Raw genomic sequence first — 21,995 nt, 5'->3', positions numbered from 1 at the left:
ACTTATTTGACTTAGGATACTAGCACTATTCTTGAGTCTTAATGCTTTCACAGCTCCTGAGGCACACACCTTGGTTTAGTGATGCCTCACATGACCTCTGGTACATGTAAGAAGCTCCCTTACCAATGAAGGTGCCTCTATTCAGTTCAATGGGCAGGGTAGAACTTGTGTGTAACTAGTGTGGGGGACCTTTGACCCTCCAGACATTGTTAAATCCCATCAACCCTGGACATTGGCCAGGCTTGCTGAGGCTGATGGGAGTTGTAGTTCAGCAATACCTGAAGTTCAGCATGATTCCTCAGACCTGCCCAAGAGGTTGCTTTACATTTACCAAGCTTGATTCAATTCAATGAAGAGAAGCTTGGAATCTAAATCACGTAACTGGAGAACTCTTTGGGACTTTAAAGCCTGAGGTTCTGAATGCAGTGGTAACACACATTAACACCCAAGCCCCAGTTTTCTTGAATCAAGTCCTTTCCATTTCAATTATATTTAACCCTGGAATGAGTGCATTCAGCACTGCAACCATAGCTGAATTCCATATGCCAGATGACAACTTCAGTTAGCATTCCTATTCTTGTCCTGCAGTTCCTTAGCAAATGCACATTTAGGGCAGTGTAACTGGTTCACCCACACTGAGCCAAGGGGTGTGCGGCAAGTATGATATAAAGCACATGCAGAATGGAAGGCGAGAGGGGGCTGAATTTTCACACAGGGTGTCACTGAAATTTGAAAGACCAAAGTCTGCCCCTGTCCTCAAGTGCAACTTTTGCTCTAAAGAATGACTGCATTCAACGACTACTAGCTTCTTTAGCTGCATCTCTGCCTCCAAGAATTGTCATTTGCTATGTCAGGAAGAAAAAACCCTTCACCAAGTACATTATTCGCTAGCAATCGTCTCAAAGGAAAGAGGCGGAGCTTGAGACACAAACACAGCACGACTTAACATCTGAAAATGGTAAGCTCATCACCTTAGGCAAATCTTTCAAAGACTCTTCCTTCAGCTTACATTATAAAGTAAGAAAAAGAAAAATCTGGATTATTTCTGAATTTTTCAGCTTTATCTGAATTCTTTAGCTTTGTTTTAAAAGTTATCGACTTTAAAAGCTTTCAGATTCCCAGAAAAATAAAAGCCCAGAAATTTGCAGACATAATAAAATTTATTTAAATTTCATGCATTACGGTAGCTACAAGTGTAGTCATATGAAATTGAAGGACAATAAACTTTGCTTCGTCCATACAATGTAGCCTCAAGTGAAATGGATGGGAGGTTCCACAGTTACAAAGAAACAAAAAAGGGCAAACATTTTAAATTTAGAATTGTGTAAAATGAAACAGTCACATGACTGTAAACTTTAGGGGAAAGGGCACATTACTATTTGAACATACACTGCAAAGGATTTAATTGGAGAAGCACTTTGAACAATATTGGAAGTCAGCCTTCTTATATGAACCTAATAATGGAGATTTGCCATTAAACACTTTGAATATCATTGCACCTCCCTTTCAACTCTTTCCCTAATTGTTTATAGCAATGGTACAGACCAATATTCAGCCAAGTATTAAGTTTACAACCCCTGTTCCTTTGAACTGCCAACCACAAATCCTTTTATTCACTTTTGCTTTCCCTTAACTCAAATTGCTTTGATATGCAGAAATTTATAGACTGTGCTTGATTCTACTCTCAATTTTAATGAGCAAACAAACCTTCTGGATTAAATAAGTGGCACTTGCTGAATGAGCCATTATTCAGCCGCTGCCAGTTGAGTGAATACCTACCACTCCTCTATGGCCTATTTGGTTTGCTTCAAATCTTTTTTTAAAAAACAAAACAAAACCCAGCAACCAAAGATTCTCCCATCTTCCAAGTTAAAAGGTAGAATGAACAGCGCAACTTTATCATAAACTGGTACTTGTGCTTAGTTTTTAGACCAAACATCATGTACCAGCATTATTGCCAGAGATGTCACGTAACAGTCCTACTAATTTTATTGGTTAGCATTTTCTGCCAGAAAGGATTTGATGGTATAATTCAGGGCACTGTAGGTAGATCTAGCTTGCCCCAGTGCCTTTAAAAAATCAAGTTAAGTTTGTTTGTAGATAAAGTGATGCAACACTAATTAAATAGTACCATACTTGCATGAACATATTTAATTTTTTTAAATCCACCATAAGGAAAGGGAGAAAGAAAGTTTCTTTAGTACAAATTTTGTCAATTGTCTAATTGCTTCATTTATAACTTCGTCCGGGAGGCGGCAAAGGGAAAGCCTAAGTAATTGAATATTCAGATTACTTGGCAGGTTAAAAGCTAATGCAACAGGTGTTACATCTGGATAAAAACATTATTCAAAAGCAATTAAGATACTGAAAAAAGATTTCAAATTGAATAGTTTATTAACATGGTAATTGTCTTTGTAACATGTGCACACACGCTTGCACACTCTTAATGATCTGCCTTGAAAAATGTTTCAATATGCTGGGAGAGGGGAAATAAACATAAATCCTATAGATTTTTCATAATTCTAGGCAATTATGTCCACATCACTTACAAAGCTATTGCCAAATCTTTCCAAGGAAGCAGAATTTAGGAGGAAGGGGGAGGAAAAAAAAACTTTGGGGGGGAATTCAACAGTGGCATAGCAGAGCTCTCAATATGAGAAAGCTGACATAATGTGGACCTTTGCTGTGAAATCTCATCTTTGCAAATATAGGGAGAAGGTTATCAATGGGAAGAAAATAAGAAGGCGATGTGAAGTAGGCTTTTGCAGAGTCAATTTTTCCCCCTCACAGTATTTGTGCAGGCTTGTCAAAAACAATGCTTAATCCTTCTCTGGAACCAATTTCAGAACTTTTCCAATTGCAATGGTCTTACCTAAACAAAACAGAGAAATGGTTTGTTAGGAGACATATGTGTGAACCTTTAAAAAACCTTCCAAGTAAACAAACAGTCACACAGATTTCACACAAAACCTGGTTTGCACTTAACAATGAACTCGGGGGGGGGGGGGGGTTAGCTTACTTGTACATGCAAGCCTGTCACAACCAACTATGGTTTGTTTATGGTCAACAAACCAGAATATGAAACCATGCTTCTGATGTTGGCTTATGTATCTTGGCTTGCATTAAACATGTTTTCTCGTTACCTCTGAACCTCGGGCTTAACCCTCCTTCGTTTCTGCATCTTGCCCCATATGCACATGGCGATAAAGGAGCAAAGCAAGAAAATTTAGAAAATCAAACCAATGTTAAGTGGAATAAGCCACAGTTATTTTCCTTGTCAGAACCTGGTTTGTTCAACAAACCATGGAAGAAACAAACCATTTAGTGCTGCATATGAATGTAGAGAGTGCTACCTCAATCTACACACTAGGTTTTGCAGAGAAGCTTATGCTCTTCTTAATGAACTGTAATAAAATCTTCCTTCCTAACAATGGAAATGGATACAAGGCTTCAGATTTTTATTTTTATTTTTTTTGGACCAGAGAACCTGCATTTTGGCCCAAACCAATTTGCTCCCCCTAAAGTCTATGCCAATTTTGACATTCCTCTGGATATTTACTAAAGTTCAATTGATTTTCAACAGCTGACATGCAGTGCTGTTTATATATGACAGTCAGCAGTTTGAGATACAGTGGTACCTCGGGTTACATACGCTTCGGGTTACATATGCTTCAGGTTACAGACTCCGCTAACCCAGAAATAGTACCTCGGGTTAAGAACTTTGCTTCAGGATGAGAAGAGAAATCGTGCTCTGGCAGCGCGGCGGCAGCAGGAGGCCCCATTAGCTAAAGTGGTGCTTCAGGTTAAGAACAGTTTCAGGTTAAGAATGGACCTCCGGAACAAATTAAATACTTAACCCGAGGTACCACTGTATCATATTCCAGCCTTCCCTTCCGCCCTGGTGCCCCTGCAGATGTTTTGGATTACAGCTTTCAGCACCCTGACCACTGGCCAGGTTGGCCAAGCCTCATAGGATTTGTAGTCCAAACATCTGGAAGGCACCAGGGTGGGAAAGGCTGTCACATTTGTGCCTTCCAGAATTAAAGCTGGCCAAAGCCGATACATCCAAAGCATGGAATTTTATTTTCTATGATTCAGCAACACAAAGTAAAAACAAACAAACAAGCCATTTTCAAATCCTCTTACCCTCATCTCTTAAGGTGAATCGACCCATCTGAGGGAAGTCTTTGAATGTCTCAAGGCAGATAGTTCCTGCCGTCCTTAAACGGGCAATACATACTTGATCTTGTTTAACAAAACGGGGCCGTGTCTTGCTTTTCTCTCCTGATTTTTTGTCTACCAGACAGATTAAGGCCTACAGAAGGAAAGAGAAAAGATATAAAACACAGGCTCTCTTTTTCCAAAAGAAGCCCCAGTCCTTTAATAGCTGTGGGTGGCGCTGTAGGTTAAACCACAGAGCCTAGGACTTGCTGATCAGAAGGTCGGCAGTTTGAATCCCCAGGACGGGGTGAGCTCCCGTTGCTCGGTCCCTGCTCCTGTTGCTTGGTCCCTGCTCCTGCCAACCTAGCAGTTTGAAAGTACGTCAAAGTGCAAGTAGATAAATAGGTACCGCTCTGGTGGGAAGGTAAACAGCGTTTCCGTGCACTGCTCTGGTTTGCCAGAAGCAGCTTAGTCATGCTGGCCACATGACCTGGCTCCCTCAGCCAATAAAGTGAGATGAGCGCTGCAACCCCAGTGTCGGCCACGATTGGACCTAATGGCCAGGGGTCCCTTTACCTTTACTATGAGGTGTCCAGCAGGAAAAACCACAACAGTTTCATTGTTATTTGGTTCTTCCCCACCCCCACCCCCTTAAACTGAAATAAAGCCTTTCTCAAAAGAAGCTCAACACCTCAACTGAAGTACAGGAAGAATGATAGGTTGTATCCAATGCTAGTACAATTCAGAGCAGACCCACTTAAATTAATAAGCATGGCTAACTAAGGTCCATTAATTTTAATGGGTGTACTCAGAGTATAACTTAGGTGGATGTACCACTATATATTCCTTTCACAAGTAGTTTTACCCTATGTTACTTCACCTGATACACACTTTCAATATTCTTAGTAAAATACTGTTTCAAAACATAATGATTTTGAATTACACAAATGCACTGGGCTATTAAATCAGGCATGCCCAAAGTCCATTTCGGGGGCCTAATCTGGCCCGCCGGTCAGTTTAATCCGGCCTCTGTGGCTGTTTATTTCCTGGGGTAAAATCCTAAAAAAAGCTTAACAACTTTGGTCGGCCTTCACTTCATCAAATCTGGCCCTCTTTGAAATATGATGCTGAGACCATCTAATGGTGGCAGTGGGAGATTACTAAATACACAGCAAAAACTGAGACAAAAAAACCCCATCTGCACAATTAATAGACACTTGACTCAAACCTTTTGCCACAATTGTGTATCTTTTAATCTAAGATGATGAGAGCAATACTCACTGTGATCTCAACTTCTTCAATACAGGTATGAATATGCAGCACCGCATTGTAACCTGGGCAGATGATGGATTTATGCTCAATTATCACTATCTGTAATCAATAAGAATAACTAAGTAAACATAATGTAGGAAAACATCAATTTCTTATGGATATTGGGTAGTAATTCCCTCATCTCTCTTTCCCTCTGGAGGAAGATACAGTGGTACTTCAGGTTACATACGCTTCAGGTTACAGACTCCGCTAACCCAGAAATAGCGCTTCAGGTTAAGAACTTTGCTTCAGGATGAGAACAGAAATCATGCTCCGGCGGCGCGGCAGCAGCGGGAGGCCCCATTAGTTAAAGTGGTGCTTCAGGTTAAGAACAGTTTCAGGTTAAGAACGGACCTCCGGAACGAATTAAGTACTTAACCCGAGGTACCACTGTATTGCTTCAAGCAGAAATATACGCTAGGACAATTAACTTGCAAGCAAACAGAATTTCTTTTCTAGAAGGTGAAGACTTTCAAATCAAGGATTAACAATTTAATTCGCACATTTATACCACTGATTTCTGTACAAGATTTAATTGCTGATATACCCTCAACCTATGCATATCTGAATCAACCAACTCTAGTATTATTCATTTATCGGTGGAAAATCAAACATGGTTTTCCAACAAACATACCTGAGCATCAAAAGTGCGTCCTGAATGACACAGGTTATTAAGATCACAGAGTATAAACCCTGGGAGGATCTCCTCCTCTTCAATTCCTTTCAGTCGAATCTTCAGATTTTCACCTGGAGCTACTGATTCAGTTTCTACATCATCGGAAAGGATCCCAAGGACTTCCACATTATGCTTCAAGAAAGCAACGTTAAGGCTTTAAAACATTTTTATTTAGTCATCAAACAAAATTTATATAACACTTGGTTGCAAAAAGCTAGATAAACATATAAACCATTTACAGCAACATAAAATTAAACATTAGAATTGATAAAAACAGTTATCAGGAGCAGGTCGGCAATAAAACACCTGTTGTCAGTGAAGTTAACGTTTTTCAAATAAGCCAAAACAGCACAGGCCTAGTGATCCCAGCAACAATTCCCAGTAGGTCTTGCCCCAATGAGGCAGTAAAGTCCCCACCTTCTCATAGCTGCCTAAGGTGGAATCTACACACATATAAAAAAACGTTCTGAAAATGCTTTTTAAAAAAGCGTTTAAAAAAAATACATTGAATTTTCCATAAGGCTCACCATCGCCACCTAGTGTCATATTGTATGCTGCACTTAAAACAATTAAAACCTTTTATTTGCAGCTGTATAGCTGAGTCCTAAGTCCCCTCCTCACCAGAGTTTTTTCCAAGCCACCTGCTATTTTAAAAAGTCTAACACAGAATCCCACATAGTGGGATCACAAACTCTGCTCATGTTTGCTTATGCTCAAGGCAAGCAGATTTAATTCCGCTGCTCCAGAGTTACTGGTGAAGTAAAAAGGTAAAGGGACCCCTGACCATTAGGTCCAGTTGTGACCGACTCTGGGTTTGCGGCGCTCATCTCGCTTTATTGGCTGAGGGAGCCGGCATACAGCTTCCGGGTCATGTGGCCAGCATGACTAAGCCGCTTCTGGCGAACCAGAGCAGTGTACGGAAACGCCGTTTACCTTCCTGCCAGAGCAGTACCTATTTATCTACTTGCACTTTGACATGCTTTTGCACGGCTAGGTTGGCAGGAGCAGGGACCGAGCAATGGGAGCTCACCCCGTCGCGGGGATTCGAACTGCCAACCTTCTGATCGGCAAGTCCTAGGCTCTGTGGTTTAACCCACAGCACCACCCGCGTCCCTCTACTGGTGAAGTACCGTATTTTTCTCTCTATTACACGCAGATTTTTTCTCCTGAAAAGGAAGGGGAAATGTCTGTGCGTGTTATTGAGCGAATGTGGGGGGTCCCTGATGCCGATTAGGGGAGCGCAGGAACAAAAATCAGCAAAAATCAAATCGTGCGTTGCGTCGGAGAGGGAAACCTGAAAAGAGGAAGTTGCTGCTTTCCTGCATTCTGCCTCAGGGTCTTACTGCCCACTCGCTTGTGTTTCATTGCTGTGTTTGCTCAAACGGAACAAAGAGCAGGCAAATCCCCTCCCCTCCAGGCAAGCAGAGGGGAAAGCAGAGGTCTTTCCTTCTAATTCCTCTCCGTGCTCCTCGCAGGCAGCCAGAAAACATGCAGGAGAGAGAGAGCTGGCTTCGGTTTGGGGAAACTTTTGCCTTTCTTCCCTCCCTCCAGTTAAATCCCTCTCCTGCATTCTTAGCCAGCTGCTTCTCTGCACACCGCTCATGTGCTCCTTTTCCCTTCTGTGTTTTTCCTTCCCTCCCCACTTAAAATGTAGTTATAAAGCATGGATCCACATGGATCCTCAGGATCTTTGGATTGGGCCACCCCAAATTCACCATCAGATCACATAGCAGCCTGCCCCCCCAAAATCACACACCCACTGTTGCCTGGGGCTGCAATGGTGCAAAAACGTGGTTAAAAAGCATGGATCCACATGGATCCTCAGGATCTTTGGATTGGGCCACCCCAAATTCACCATCAGATCACAGAGCAGCCTGCCCCCCAAAAATCACACACCCACTGTTGCCTGGGGCTGCAATGGTGCAAAAATGTGGTTAAAAAGCATGGATCCACATGGATCCTCAGGATCTTTGCATTGAGCTACCCCAAATTCACCATCAGATCACATGTCTGTGGCCACAGCATGAAGCACAAAAATGATACATCCACTGTTTCATTCAGAATTTTTTTTCTTGTTTTCCTCCTCTAAAAACGATGTGCGTGTTATGGTCAGGTGCGTGTTATAGAGCGAAAAATACGGTAACTGAATGCAATAGCCAGGAAGTCACTAAATATTTGCAGTTAGCAGAACATTTCAGGTAAAACTATCATATCCTCTTCTCCCTGGCCTTTTGCAAGGAAAAAGCCAAATACTGTTACAGAAGAAAGTGATTTGGGAGTGAATCACATAATACAGGGTGCCACTTTCCAAACATCTCCACTTGCAAGCTAGTCAAACCTTCCCTTGCTCCAGACCACTCTAGCAATTTGCAACATTTCTTCCCCCCCCCCAAGTTGCTTACAATAATTTAAATACATGAGGCTGTATCCATTGCTAGTTTTACTCAGAAGACCCACTGAAATTAATGAACATGATTTATGTAGGTCCATTAATTTTAAAAGGTCTACTCTGAGGAAAACTCCATTGGATACAACGAAGGGCCTGGTAAAACTAAACTATCAAATCCAGAAACAAAAAAACCCTAAACAAAACAGTGCTTCCCCAACACATCTACTTTGCTCATCCTCTACCCTTTATACCTCACACCAAAGGATCCTCTCCTCTCTCCCAGAAGGCTCCTCTATTAGCAGAAACTTCAATTCCCTCTGCCTCTCCAACACAATGACTATCAACTTAATCTTGCTATTTGGTAAGTGTAGAAACACATTTAAAATTTGTATTTTGAACGTTACCCTCCAAAAAACCCAGCCTTTGTTTTATTGAAGACTGGAGTCATGAAGGTAAGCAGAAAAAACTGGGTGCTGCTTATTTATATCTCTTGGAACCAGATGCCCCACGCTCAGATTTCAGACACAACATGAAACCAATACAGGGTTGTGAAACAAGGCAACTTGCTTGGAGGAGTATTTCTGAGAAACACCTGTTTTGAAAGGAGCCAACTCCTGCCAAAATCAGATAAACCTGATGGTTTGCAGCAGTTTGTAGCAGGGACTTGGAGTTCTTAACATATAGCTTTTAACTTTCCATTGGTCTGTTAATAATGAACAGGGTTCACATGAAGTATGCAAGGCAGAGTAAGCTGGGTTTCAAAAGTTGTTCCAACAGATACAGAATTCAGAACCACAAGGTATGAATTTTACATGGGTGCGTGAGACCCAAGCTCTGGAAAGCTACCAGGAAAAAAAAGTGCAACAGTGGAATTTTCTGCCTTAAAGATGGAAGAGATTGGTGGTTCAGGATGACTCGTTCTCCACTTTTTCTAAGCAACCTTTTTTAGAAAAGGAAAATCTGAAATGTTTTAGGCTACCTAGCACAGATAAGATATTTGAGCTGAAACTTAGCGAGCCTATGCATAAAAAGTAGCCGCAGCATACAGTCAACACTAAAGGACAGCATATTTCAAGCAGCTCAAGAGCTTGTCTGCTTTGGTGGCAAGATAAAACAACCCAACTCTGGGAAGGGTAAACCACAGCATTTCAAGGCAGGATATCAGAATATGTTAAGGTTCCCCTTTCCACCCCAAATTCCAAACACTCGTGAGGATTGCAAAAATGCCAACACGTGACTTCAAGAGAAGGCCTAAGTTTACACTGCTCTTGTTTTGCCAACAGATGAAAATATACCTTTTCCCCTGGACTCTGGGGAAAAGTGAGGTGCACTGGGGACTCAGGGTTTCTTTGTTGCTGCTAATTTGTCTTTTAACTTTGATTCTGAATTTTGTATTTATTGCTGGTTGGGTTTTTTTACTGTTAAGTTTGATTTCGAGGTTTATGTATCTCCACCTTGAGACCTTCCAGCAAAGGGAGAATTATAAATGCTCAGTGTGTGTGTGTGTGTAAGCACTGGGTGCAATTTTCTTTTTTTTTGGGGGGGGGAAGGAGCAGATGAGGTAAATCTGCTTCCCTTAAGAAATAGCAGAAGATTTAACCTCTTGTGTCTGTGATAGTACTCATTCGCTTTTTCTAATCAAGTCAATGGCTGCCTTCCACTCTTATGGGATGGGGGTGGGAACAGCAGTAAGCTCTGCTTGTGGAGACTTCGTTGCCTATGAGTCAAACATGAGCCTTCTGCCTATTATCTTCCACGCTGCAATGTGTGTCCCCTGCATAGAATCCCTGGCCATCCGCGACTAGGATCCTGCTAATTGCAACTAAAAAAAAACACAGCAGCACATGTTTCAGGAGTTCCTCAAACTAAAACTAGGCTGATCATGTGCATATTTCTGCTTATTAGTGCCTAAGCACGCTAAGCCTTCTCAAGAGCAGAAAAGAAACCTCATAGGGGAATGCCGATTTTCAACCTCAGAATTATTCTGCAGGCTTAACACCAGAAAGTTAAGCTTCTTACGAGGAAAACGTGCCGTACCTTGTTTGGCATCATCACAAGCTGCTGTCCTTTGCAGATAGAGCCTGATTCCAGCTTTCCCAGAACTACCGTGCCCATATCCTTCAACATGGAAAGAAAGGTTGTTTTTAAAATCAGCAAAATAGAGCCTACTGCACTTTACAAAAGAGAACATCTGGCATACTGCTAAGGAATTTCAATCAAAGCAATAAGGAGCTTTTGTTGGAGATAAATTAAACCCAAGGGGTAAAATATTGGGAGTAACCACTAGTTAACTGTATGCTCACATCTACATGTTATCACCCTTATATTTAAGATCACACGAGAGCACCTCCTTATCACCAGCAACTGCACCTTGTTAGGTGGCCACACCGACACTCTGAGGATAGGGTAGGGTGCAAAGACAAATCTTAATACTTAGGGGAGGGGATAGATCTATTCAGGGCTGAGGTTTAGGAATGCTAAATTTCAACTGGTGTTAGCTGAATTTTAATTGGGTTACTCGTTTTTGTGAGACCTTCAGGACCTGGTGGATTTAAACAGGTAAGCATGACATACTACCAACTCAGCTGTGGAATTTATCAAGTCTACCATAGACTAATGAAAGTCCTGCAACTATGATGCCAGTTAAATGCACTGGATTCGATTCCAAAGGCTCCTGCCCCTCATTCAAGGGGGACTCCCTTTGATAGAGGAAGAAAATCTTTGTATCCAACTCCATGTGTAAGCAACTCTCAGGCAGCGATACTGTCCAATTTTCAGTAGACACTTAAGACAAAGCTATGCCATTTTTAGTCCCACTGATACCAATGGGGAAAGTTTAATGTTTAAAATTCTGCTTAATTCTCTCATTCAAGTGAATGGGACTCAGTACTCAGTGCTCGCTGAAAAATGTGACACATGCATTTCAGTTCATCTCAATCTTTTCATTGTGATAAAATTACACATATTGCTGTGACATTTACAGAAAATGGAACCAGAAGAGTGCATTAAGGGTGCATGCACGCACACTCCAGTTCAGTCACAGAATAACAAAGTCTTCAGCTTGAGAACTATAGGTTGCATGTTTTAATAATTCCATTGACTGCAGGGAAATGTTCTGAAATATTCAATGTTGCACTAGAGAGATCATTTAGTGAGTGCAAATTATCTCTCCTCTCCTCTCCCTGCACATTCTTCTAGGGCTTCTCTCCCAGATCTGAGGAGGGCCTGGGGGTGTAAAAGGGGGAAGTTCTATCACGCTAGTGGAAAACTTTGTGCTAGCGCAATGCGTCAGCTGAATATGGCCCTATGTTCTTAACACTCCCAACAGTCATATGTCACCAAAATAGGTTAAGGTACAGTACCTAGATAATAGAAGAACAATTCAATTGCATTTTGCACATTTTAGTCCAATGGCAGGCTTTGGATTAACATATTTGGGGGGAAGAAGGAAGCAGCCATGAGACACAGCCAACTATAAATGAGAAACTGAGCAACTAAAGCAATTGTGTCATATCTTCAAGGTAGCTGTTATTTGGGTACCTTATATTTATCAACAATTGGCAGCCTGATTGGTCCATCAACCGGTCTGTTGAAATTTGGCAAGTTATCCAGATATGGAATAAACGGTAGCCCACTGAAAAAGAGAGGAGGGAAAATAATGTCATGCAAATCCATGGTATGTCTTTGTCTTGTTTAAGATTTTGACCTATAATGGTTCTTGGAGACAGTTAACTTCTGATACAGTAACATTCTTCATGAGATGAATTCTCGCTTGCCATCTTAACTGAGGCAACAAAAAATACAGACAGGTGCCCTAGCTTTGATAATGGTTCATTTGAAAATGTAGCTTCAAAAATAGTTCAAAGCTACCAACCTACCAGCAGTGCTTAAGTTTTAACCTGGATCAAATCTGCAGATAATCAAATTTTAACAGAAAGGATTTGCAGAAGGGCTATTTGAGCAGCCACTTGCCTTGTGATCACATCACTACTGGCCTGATCACTTTTCTTCAAGGACACAAAACAAATATCAGCTCACAAACTGGGGTGTCTCTTAAGTAGTCTGCAGCACTCTCCCCACCTCAGTGCTCTAGTCTAGGCAATCACTAAGAGGCTGGCCAATGGCAACCTTCCCATGGGCCTGCTCTCCCCAACACTCTGAACGACTACCTGGGCCTAAGCCGAAACTGCCTGTTTCAGAAAGTTTCCTCTTGACCCAGATTGGAAGTGTGCTGTGACAGACAACAACAGGCTGTCAGGCTTGCTCTCGTCAATGATGATGATGATGATATAATAATAATAATAACAACAACAACCCAGCCAGTCAGCCACTCTGGGCAGCTTCCAACATAATATGAAAACACAGTGAGATATCAAACATTTAAAACTTCCTGATACAGGACAGCCTTCAGATGTCTTTGGAAAGTTGTGTAGTTTAGGCAGGTGCTTGAAACTCACTTGTTCAGGCAGGCCTTTTACGGTTAATGGTGGTGGCTTCACTGAAGTGTGAAACTGTTTTGATTCTCTGCTGCTATGTGGGTCAGTAACAGCTATTTTTATTAAGACTACTTAAATATGATTTTACAGGGGTTTATGACATGTGGCATTTTGCATTTGCTGCTTTGGATCTAGCTCTCCACAGAAAAGCAGGGCATTACATTAAATAAAATAAAGATAAAGATACATACATATACCAAGGACAGAAGTCCGATTGTTCCTTGAGGTTTGCCCCAGTCAATCCAGAGCAGGGCATGAAGTGAATATCTTTTTTCGGATTGAAGCCAACTTTCTTCAAGAATGGCACCAATTTCTCTTTACATTCCTCATACCTGAAAGTTTCACCCAACAGAAGAAAAACCTTAACAGACTTTGGATGGTCTTGGAACAGCTATGTCAAAGGTGCTGGGGTGAGACAATGGGGCCAGGAGTTGTGTGATACTGCCAGTTTCTCCTTACATTTCACCTCGCAATGCTTTCTTGATGGATATGAGCTTGAATCAAGTTTAAGTGAACATCTTTCCCAAATAGCAGACCTCTAAAACCACCTGCCTTTATCCAGAAACTTTGATGGAGCTGTTTATCTGTCAACAATCATAGGCACCAATGTAGAAGGGAGGCTATAGAGAGCAGGGGTGGGCAGACTTGTTAGATCTGCTTTGTATTAGAATCTGAAAATCTACCAGCAAGAGCCAGATGGAAGAGACACATGCCAAATGAAAGAAGAGGGTGTCTCTATGTACATTTTGATCCTAGGATTCATTTTCAGCACCAGAACTCAACTGAGCTCATGGTTCTTTCATACAAAAGCCCACTCCTGGTTATCCTTTCTTCATTATAGTGGGCTAATGGAAAGGGAAGTGAGGCAAAAGGTCCCTTTTTGTCATTGTTAAGCAATTGGGAGCCACAAATCCTTGCCAATCTACTGTAAATTCCGCAGGTATCTTTGCCCTCCTCTTCTATAAGGGATAGTCCTTGTATAAACAGGGTTAGAGGTTTGTGGGAATCGAGGAGAATGACACTGTGGTAGTCCCTGTAAGACTGTACTGTGTCGGAATGCACATGGGTGAATCTGGCAGTGTTCTTTGCAAATCACAGGCTTAGTATGTAAGGGGGAGATGTGAATTAGCAATTGTTCACTTATACTAGGTCAGACTATTCATTCAGCTAGCTCAGCAGTGACAGCAGGTACCCAGTCTCTCAGACAAAGACAGGGGTCTTCCCCCATTGCTTACTATCTGAACCTTTAAAGGGGATGACAGGAACAAAATCTAGGACCCCTGAGCTATTAAGGTAAAAGGTAAAGGTAAAGGGTCCCTGGACAGTTCGGTCCAGTCAAAGGTGACTATGGGGTTGTGGTACTCATCTCACTTTCAGGCTGAGGGAGATGGTGTTTGTCCACAGACAGCTTTCTGGGTCATGTGGCCAGCATGACTAAACCGCTACTGGCGCATGGAGAACCGTGACGAGTGCCATGAGCTATTATAGCCCTTTCTACAATATTCAAGGAAATATACAGTATTTAAACTTATTGTGAAGGCAAAAACGACAACATGAAAACTTCCTTGAGCATCAGCAGACCTCCTGAAATAAGCTCCTATAGAAAACAGCCAGAGATGGGCTCTTCATCATGTCTAATTTGAGGGATTATTGCAAATTCTAGGGGCCGTTCCAGTGAAATCCTTGCTGTCCCCATTCTAACTAACTACTGTGAGGGCATATAAAAGAGGGCTTGATGATCTGACAGCTTGATGATCTGACTGCCACATGAATACTAAGGTAGTAGAGCCACATGTTAGTTATGGGTCAACAGGGCTTGTGTGAAAAAGAGCCCTGTACCTCTGCAGCATGCATTTCAGTCATGTAATGGGAGTGATCTTGCACCCCAATGTCAACATTTAATCTTCCCTGTAGCTCTGGAATAACTCCACCTAGGTTTCCAGAATTTAGGACAACAGGGTATATTAGGTTGGAGAAGACCAATCCCATTTCTAATACAAAAAGATAACATACACACTGTGGATAAAACACGTAAAAACAAAACAAGAATTTAATAAGAGTTCTACTCACCTTTCATTGCTCCAGTTCACAGTTGGATCATCCATTTTATTAATAAGAACTATTAAATGTTTTACGCCTGCAGTTTTGGCTAACATGGCATGCTCTCTCGTTTGTCCCCCTTTCTCAAAACCAGTTTCAAACTCTCCTTTCCTTGCAGAGATAACCTAGTTGGAAGGGAGATAAATAAACAGTGTTTGAATTATTAGGGCTATAGCTCAATTCCTTGCTCTTCTCCAGTTAGAATTAAGAACTGTCAGAGATTTTAGGCCTTGCAAGGTGACCTATGTTGAGGATTGCTCCCTTAAGTCAACTGTTCCAAGTAATCTCAAGGCTACAATTTTTATATAAAAAGCCATTATCTTACAACTACTAATTCCTTAGGAACAGGGGTATGGAAGTTCAGGTTCAGGGGCCAAATGTGGCCCTCGAAACTTTCCACAAGCCTCGCCATTCATTGTCCCTGCTTTCCACTCCAAATGTTTTTGTATGGTTAGAAGGTGTCCCTGAACTCTACTAACGGCTCTTTCTCGTCCAGATGGAGGATCGAGATGGATGTGCAAACAAGTGTAGGAAGTTGTCTACTATACCAAGGTAAAAATTAAATTTGTTGCTTCATTCAATTTTGCCTCTACACCCACCCCATCACTGGCATGTGACTCCAGGCTGAAAAAGGTTCCATACCCCTGCCTTAGTTGATGCATACACAAAGTAAAAAATGAAATAAAATGAGACCATGAAACAGGTCGCTACAGCTGCAAGAAATGTACTTCAGTAAAAAACAGTAACAGGTCATCAGCTAAACATCTGCCAAGGACTCCTTAACCCAGAGAGGGACTGAATGATTTCTTACCAACACAGCTAGATCAGCTTGAGAAGCACCACCAATCATATTTGGGACAAAGCTCTTATGCCCTGGAGCGTCTAAAATTGTGAAGTGTTTCTTCTCCGTTTCGAAATAGGCACGGCCCACTTCCACTGTTTTACCTTTGTCTCTTTCTTCCTGGTTTGTGTCCAAGGCCCAGGAGAGGTACCTACAGGGAGAGGGAAAAGTGTGATCACACTAGCACTGTTCAATGGTTCTCAAAAGCCATCTAGGCACAAACAAATGTATCTGAACATCCCCAGGAACTCGCAAGAACTGGGCAAGGCAGCTGAGTGTGCTTTCAAAGCCCAGCATTCTAGCATGCAACTGAAGTAAAGGAGAGCATTTCTAGAAAATGTGTACCGACTGCCTTGCTAGCCATCTTCAGGAGAAGAAAAGGTTAGGGAGTAACCCCTACATAAACTCAGAATGGAGTCCCTAAGGAAGCTGGATGGCAGCTAGATGGCATCTTGTACGCTTCCTTCAGGCAACTCCTGCAGCCAAGCTGGTGCTGATGTATTGCTTTCCTTTCCTTTGGACCACATCAGTGAGGCTGAGAGGGGAGGTCCTGTCGTCTGGGCAAGCCAGGACCTCCATATACACTGCCCAGGCTTGTGCCCTAGAGACGTCACTTCAGTGCTGCAAATGCAGCAAAGTTACTCTGAGTAGGACTAACAATGGCTGCAACCCATCAACTACGACAGGTAACAGAGGCTCCTCCTCACTCAGCCCCTAAGCTGGTATTCTCCTAAGTCAGAACCTGCTCTCCAGGAACTTTATCTATTTCTTGCCAAAGAGAGAGGAAAAAAACAATCCACACAGGTTAAAGCATGTTCATCATAAGAAGTAGGGGGGTTCATACCAGGTTTCTCTGTTTTTTTCTTTAGCTTCTCTTTCATATTTTTCAAGTGTTCTTTTATCAACCATGCCTGTCAAGTACCTAGAAAAGAATAGATTCGTATGTTGTTTAGAATGTAGAAGCTGCCTACAGAAAGCAGATTTATTTTTAAGGAGATAGAATGAGGTGGTAAATAAACCATCAAAAAGGTAAATAAACCATCCATATGGCCCACTGCTTCATTGGCATACACAGCAGCATATAAAGACAGCTAACAAACTGTTTTGGGACTACAATTCCCATCATCCCTGATAATTGGTTCTGCTAGATAGGAATGGGAGTGATAGTCCAATAACAGCTGAAAACCCAAGTATGGGAAAACCTGGACTACAGTGCGGCATGAGAAACAGGTTTTGATCAAACATTTACATTGAGAAAAAGCATTTAGTATGGGCATATGACAATTTTGTAATTTATATCAGGACTGGGGAAACCTGTGGCTCTCTGGATGTTGTTGGACTCCAACTTCCATCATCTCTATTGGTCATGCTGGCTGAGGCTGATGGGAGATGGAGTCCAATAACATCTGGAAGGCCTCATGTTCACCATCATGGTCTAAACTGTAGAAGTACAGGAAAGGTTAGGAAAATGTCTATGGGCATTTACAATAGACTTCACAATAGACAGAAAACAATTGGAAAGAGATTCAGACTAATGCTGCACTGCAGGTAAGTCTACGTCAACAAAAGCAATCAAGCACAAACGTTTCAAAGATTTGATAAATTAAGCTGCTTACATTATTTGTCCTCCAATTGTTGATTTGCCAGCATCTAGCCAAAAAAATGTAGAGAGCAATTTTTTAAGAAAAATGGATTTTCAAAGTAAGCTTTCCCCAACCACCTAAGCTACTTCTCCCATTCCATTAAAATGTTGGATTTCCCCATCATGATGTTCTTTTGTCTTTAATGTTAGTATCACCAATGATGTGGGGTCAAAATTTGTCCGTGGAAACGTTACGAAAAATCTTCCATTGTTATAAATTTTCCTTTTCTAAAAATGCATTGCTTCATAAAATGAATTAGCAACAAAATGAGTGGATCCAACAATGGAGTTTAACTGGGCAGTTTGAGAGTTAAGTTGTTCAGTAAAGGAGGATGTAATGAACATATGAAGGCACACTAAGTGTGCAAATGATTTTGAAAGGATGTAAAGCAAAGTATGCCCTTTTCTATTCTCTGTATGCTGCTGCTGTTTTTTGTTTTTTTTAAAAGTCCACAGCATTAGATCTAGATGTCAGTGTCCTTAACAAGCATTTTATTTATTTTACTCTCCCTGCAAGGAGACTTATTATTAAGGAGAAAGAGCCCAGACACCACGTCATATGAGCAAGCAGGAATTCTAATTAGCAGTTCCTCCCCCCTCCCTGTTGCATTATGCATTAATCAACCATTTAATTTCAGGTTTATCAGCTTTATGCGTAACTGCAACCAAGTCATTTAATTGACAGGCAATGCATATGGTAGAGCAAGTGTAGGAAAACTTTGGCCCTCAATGTTGCTGAACTATAACTCCCATCAGCCTCAGCAAGCATGGCCAGAGATGATGGGAGTTGTAATTGGATTCAGTAGCAAGCACTGAAAACACTATCTAAGACTCTAGAGCAGGAGGAGGCATGTGCAGCTTCTCATTGGCTGCAGGAGCTTCCTGCAGCCAACGGGAAGCCGGCCAGCATCATGGAAGGCGGTCCCCGCTCTGCTCTGGTTTAGCATGGCGCTCGGGAGCCAACCGAGTGGGCAGCGGGGGTCCATGGGCCAATGAAACAACCCCCACGGGCCGCTTGTGGCCCATGGGCCTTAGGTTGCCGACCCCTGCTCTAAAGAGCTGCTTCCAGTCAAAGAAGATAATACTGAGCTAGGCAGACAAATTATGACAGCTTCCTATGCTTCAGATGTCTACTCAGCAGTAATCGTAAATGAGTCACTCTCTGCTGCACCTATTTGTTTTGGTGAGACACGGAATAAAGGAAGGGTTGACTATGCACACTATTTTGAACTCTTCCGAGGAGGATAATTATTAGGTTGCCATCCTATAAAATCCTCTGGGACCAAGTCCCACTGAACTTCAAAGAAGACATGCCTAAGCCTGCACTGTCGCTAGCAAACTTACCATATTCTTTAAACTTTTGCCAATCTGTATGAAAGGCAAACCTGCAATTTTATATAGAATCTAACATTAGCATCTAAAAAGGGTATACTCTGAAAGCATTAAAGATGGTCCTAGTAATAAGATCAGGTTAAAAAACATATTATGCACCCGCCCTCCCTGCGCTTATCAGCAGCTTACCTACATGTCCAATGAATACTACATTTACATGTTCTTTTTTGGGAGCACCTGGTGGTGCAATCATAGATTTAGGTTTTGGTAGTTCCTCTTCCTCCTCCATCATTTCCGGGGTGCCTTCCTCGGTAGGTCCTGCATCTCCAGAAGGTCCACTTGCTAACTCAGGTTCAATAGCTTCTTCTTTGTGATCCCATGATTCTTCAGGGGACATTTCCGTTTCTCCGTTTTCTACTGGAATTTAACAAAGAGTTTATCTGAACAAATGGAAAATTTTCATCTGCTTTCTTTTAGGAGAAAACAAAAGGTTAGCGGTACTTCAAAGGCAGGTATGTTACATCTAAGCAGTTAAAAGTTCTACTGCTGCAAGTTCCATCTTTTCTGATCTTGTTCTGCTGGCTGAGGCTTCTTTTCCAAAAGCTTTGTTCTAAACTGGATATTACAAGTCATTTTCAAAGCATGCTACAATTCATAGGTATCAGCAGACTATTTTAACACAATAGAATTTTCAGTTGCAGAACACACACAAAACAGGTCAAGATTATACAGTTTTTGAAGAGATTATACAGTTTTTGTATACCTATATTTATTTATTTATTATTATTATTATTATTATTATTATTATTATTATTATTATTACTACTCAGTTTATGAGGATGACTGAACACTTGCTCCCTTCCTTCCTCATGTTCAAAGTGTTTCATATATAATCACAGAAATGGAAGGGACCACAAGGGTCATCTAGTCCAACCCCATCAGGTGCAAGGATCTTGCCCAACATGGGACTCGAATTTACAATCATGAGATTAAGAGCCTCATGTGCTACATACTGAGCTAACTTAAAATTGCCCATGAAAACTGGTCAGTCTGCCTAAAGTATGAGGCTATTTGAGAATTTGAAGCACGACATCAATATACTCTTACTGGACATTCCACAATAGAGGTGGGAAGAATACGGGTAGGCAGATTTCAGGTGTTTGAAATCTACTCATAGTGACACCAGGTGACACCACTATGCTTTGAAATCTTGACTGTTGGGACTTCAAAGCGCAGCAGGAGACTGGATGAAAACCCTTTTGGAAACAGCCCTGTGCTGCTCTTTGAATCTTTGGTTTTTGAAGCTTTAAAGAGCAGCTTGGGACTGCTTGCAAAACAAAGGGCTCTGCGCTGTTTGAAAACTCATCAGCTTTTGCAAACAGCCCCGCACTGAGCTTTGGCTGCATGTGCAGAGTCAAACCGAGCAGGGTTTAACCCCTGTTCACCAGCTGATGAGCAGAGTTAAATCCAGCTCAGAGGTTGGTTATGCACACTCTTTCACAGCAGTGGAACTGGGGTGTACAGTCAATGAAGAACCAACCCCCTGCCCTGCCCACTAGCTGGCATTAGATCAACAGCATCTGTTTGGTAGGTAGGTAAAGCTTTAAAAGAATGGCCTCATGGACCTAATTAGACACTCTGGAAGACATAGATTGGCTTGTGTGCCAGAGGTTCCCCATCCTTCAACTGAGGCAGGGACAAAAGGGTGGCTTGAGGGAGAGTACAACACACTTGGTGGTATTCAAAGTTCTTGCTTCATTCAAGGAAGAGTATGCTCATGGAAGGGGTTACTGTGTGAATGGAAGCTTCTTCTGTTTGCAGAATGAAAACATTAGATACCATTCACTTAAGGAATTAAGGAAAATGCTTGACCACATGCTGATCCCAGAAGGAGTTGGTTTTCCGTATGAGATCACAGTCATTTAACACAAGAATTCAGTTCCATTCCCTCAACCTGCACTGCTGCTTTTAAAAGTCCAGTTTAAAGTGGAAGAAGCCCTTCTCAATACTATCGTTTAACAAGTGGTAGTCAGAAACCTTTGCACACCAACTTCAAATCACCCAGACCTTTTAGTAGATGTTCAGATCTACCTTCTGCCCACTGGCTTGAAAGATTTTCAAATATAGGTACAAAGGGGCTACACTATGTTCTGTCACAATAAAACAGCAAAGACTCAATTAGCAGTATCTTCAATTAAACAAGTCAAGTGCTATCACTTCTAGCTGTATTACATAACTGCACTTACCAACTGGTTCTGAGATTTCCATACTGACTGCAGCATTTGACCCTGTTGAAAGAGAATCAAATACAGAATGTTAAATATGTGACATTAACTCAAGATGCCATGGTTAAACATGTGTTTAGAACACAGCATGTTAGCAAAAGTTTAACAATGTATCCTAAATCCCATAATTAGATCCATTTTAGATTTTCCAGCAAACACATGCATATTACCTTCACAAGGTGACGGCTGTTCCTCTTGTGAAGATTCTGCTGATGCCCCTTAAACAAATAAGAGATTCAGCATTGGTATAAATACAGAGATAACTGCCTTCAATAAAAGCTCAAGAACCAGAACAGCCAGGAAATCTGAAGTAGAAACAAGGAAAGGGTTCTAGGCTTTTCACCCTACTGTTTGCCCCCTTCCTATTCCCTGAACTCCTTAAAATCGCAAGTGTTGAGACATGCACAAGAATCTGTTCGGCGAGGTTTTTGGGACACTTTGCCCTGTTTTGCATGCAATGCTAACCCATTGTTTAAAGCAGCAGAAAGCCTTGAAATTGTGTGCTCTCTCTCCCCTCTTCCAGCACATCAAAAGCAACCACTTTTAAATGAACTAAAGTTCCCTGTAACACTCAAACTCAGGGAACTCTGGTTAGCCAGCGGTTTGCTAGTAAGCCAGGATCATAAGCCATGGCTTGACCTTGGCTTGCTCAAACAAGCCATAGATTAAACTAATCAGTCATGATATAATGTGGAGTTCTGGTCAATTAAAAAAAACCTTCTGAACATGCTTGGGTGGGGGTCCAAGACCAAGGCTCACTGT

The 21,995-nt window shown here is 41.7% G+C and overlaps 1 protein-coding gene across 2 annotated transcripts in view; it reads right to left on the bottom strand.

Moving 5' to 3' along the window:
• Window positions 1–1,141: 1,141 nt before the first annotated feature.
• Window positions 1,142–21,995, bottom strand: part of GSPT1 (G1 to S phase transition 1) — a 36,506-nt gene continuing 15,652 nt past the window's right edge. Inside the window, exons 2-15 of one of the 2 annotated variants that reach the window (XM_028705416.2) lie at window positions 21,404–21,451; window positions 21,195–21,236; window positions 19,138–19,365; window positions 17,591–17,624; window positions 16,819–16,896; window positions 15,945–16,125; window positions 15,104–15,258; window positions 13,225–13,365; window positions 12,078–12,171; window positions 10,575–10,655; window positions 6,107–6,280; window positions 5,443–5,532; window positions 4,147–4,315; window positions 1,142–2,872 (exon numbers count right to left, since the gene is read on the bottom strand). In XM_028705416.2, the coding sequence (XP_028561249.2) occupies window positions 2,820–2,872; window positions 4,147–4,315; window positions 5,443–5,532; window positions 6,107–6,280; window positions 10,575–10,655; window positions 12,078–12,171; window positions 13,225–13,365; window positions 15,104–15,258; window positions 15,945–16,125; window positions 16,819–16,896; window positions 17,591–17,624; window positions 19,138–19,365; window positions 21,195–21,236; window positions 21,404–21,451 (1,568 nt within the window). In that variant the 3' untranslated portion in view covers window positions 1,142–2,819. The remainder of the gene's footprint in view (window positions 2,873–4,146; window positions 4,316–5,442; window positions 5,533–6,106; window positions 6,281–10,574; window positions 10,656–12,077; window positions 12,172–13,224; window positions 13,366–15,103; window positions 15,259–15,944; window positions 16,126–16,818; window positions 16,897–17,590; window positions 17,625–19,137; window positions 19,366–21,194; window positions 21,237–21,403; window positions 21,452–21,995) is intronic. The other variant, XM_028705414.2, reaches the window with a different exon arrangement.

This window comes from Podarcis muralis, chromosome 14, assembly GCF_964188315.1.
Source record: "Podarcis muralis chromosome 14, rPodMur119.hap1.1, whole genome shotgun sequence".
In the NCBI taxonomy this organism is placed as follows: Eukaryota; Metazoa; Chordata; class Lepidosauria; order Squamata; family Lacertidae; genus Podarcis; species Podarcis muralis.
This window is presented reverse-complemented; position numbering and strand designations above follow the sequence as displayed.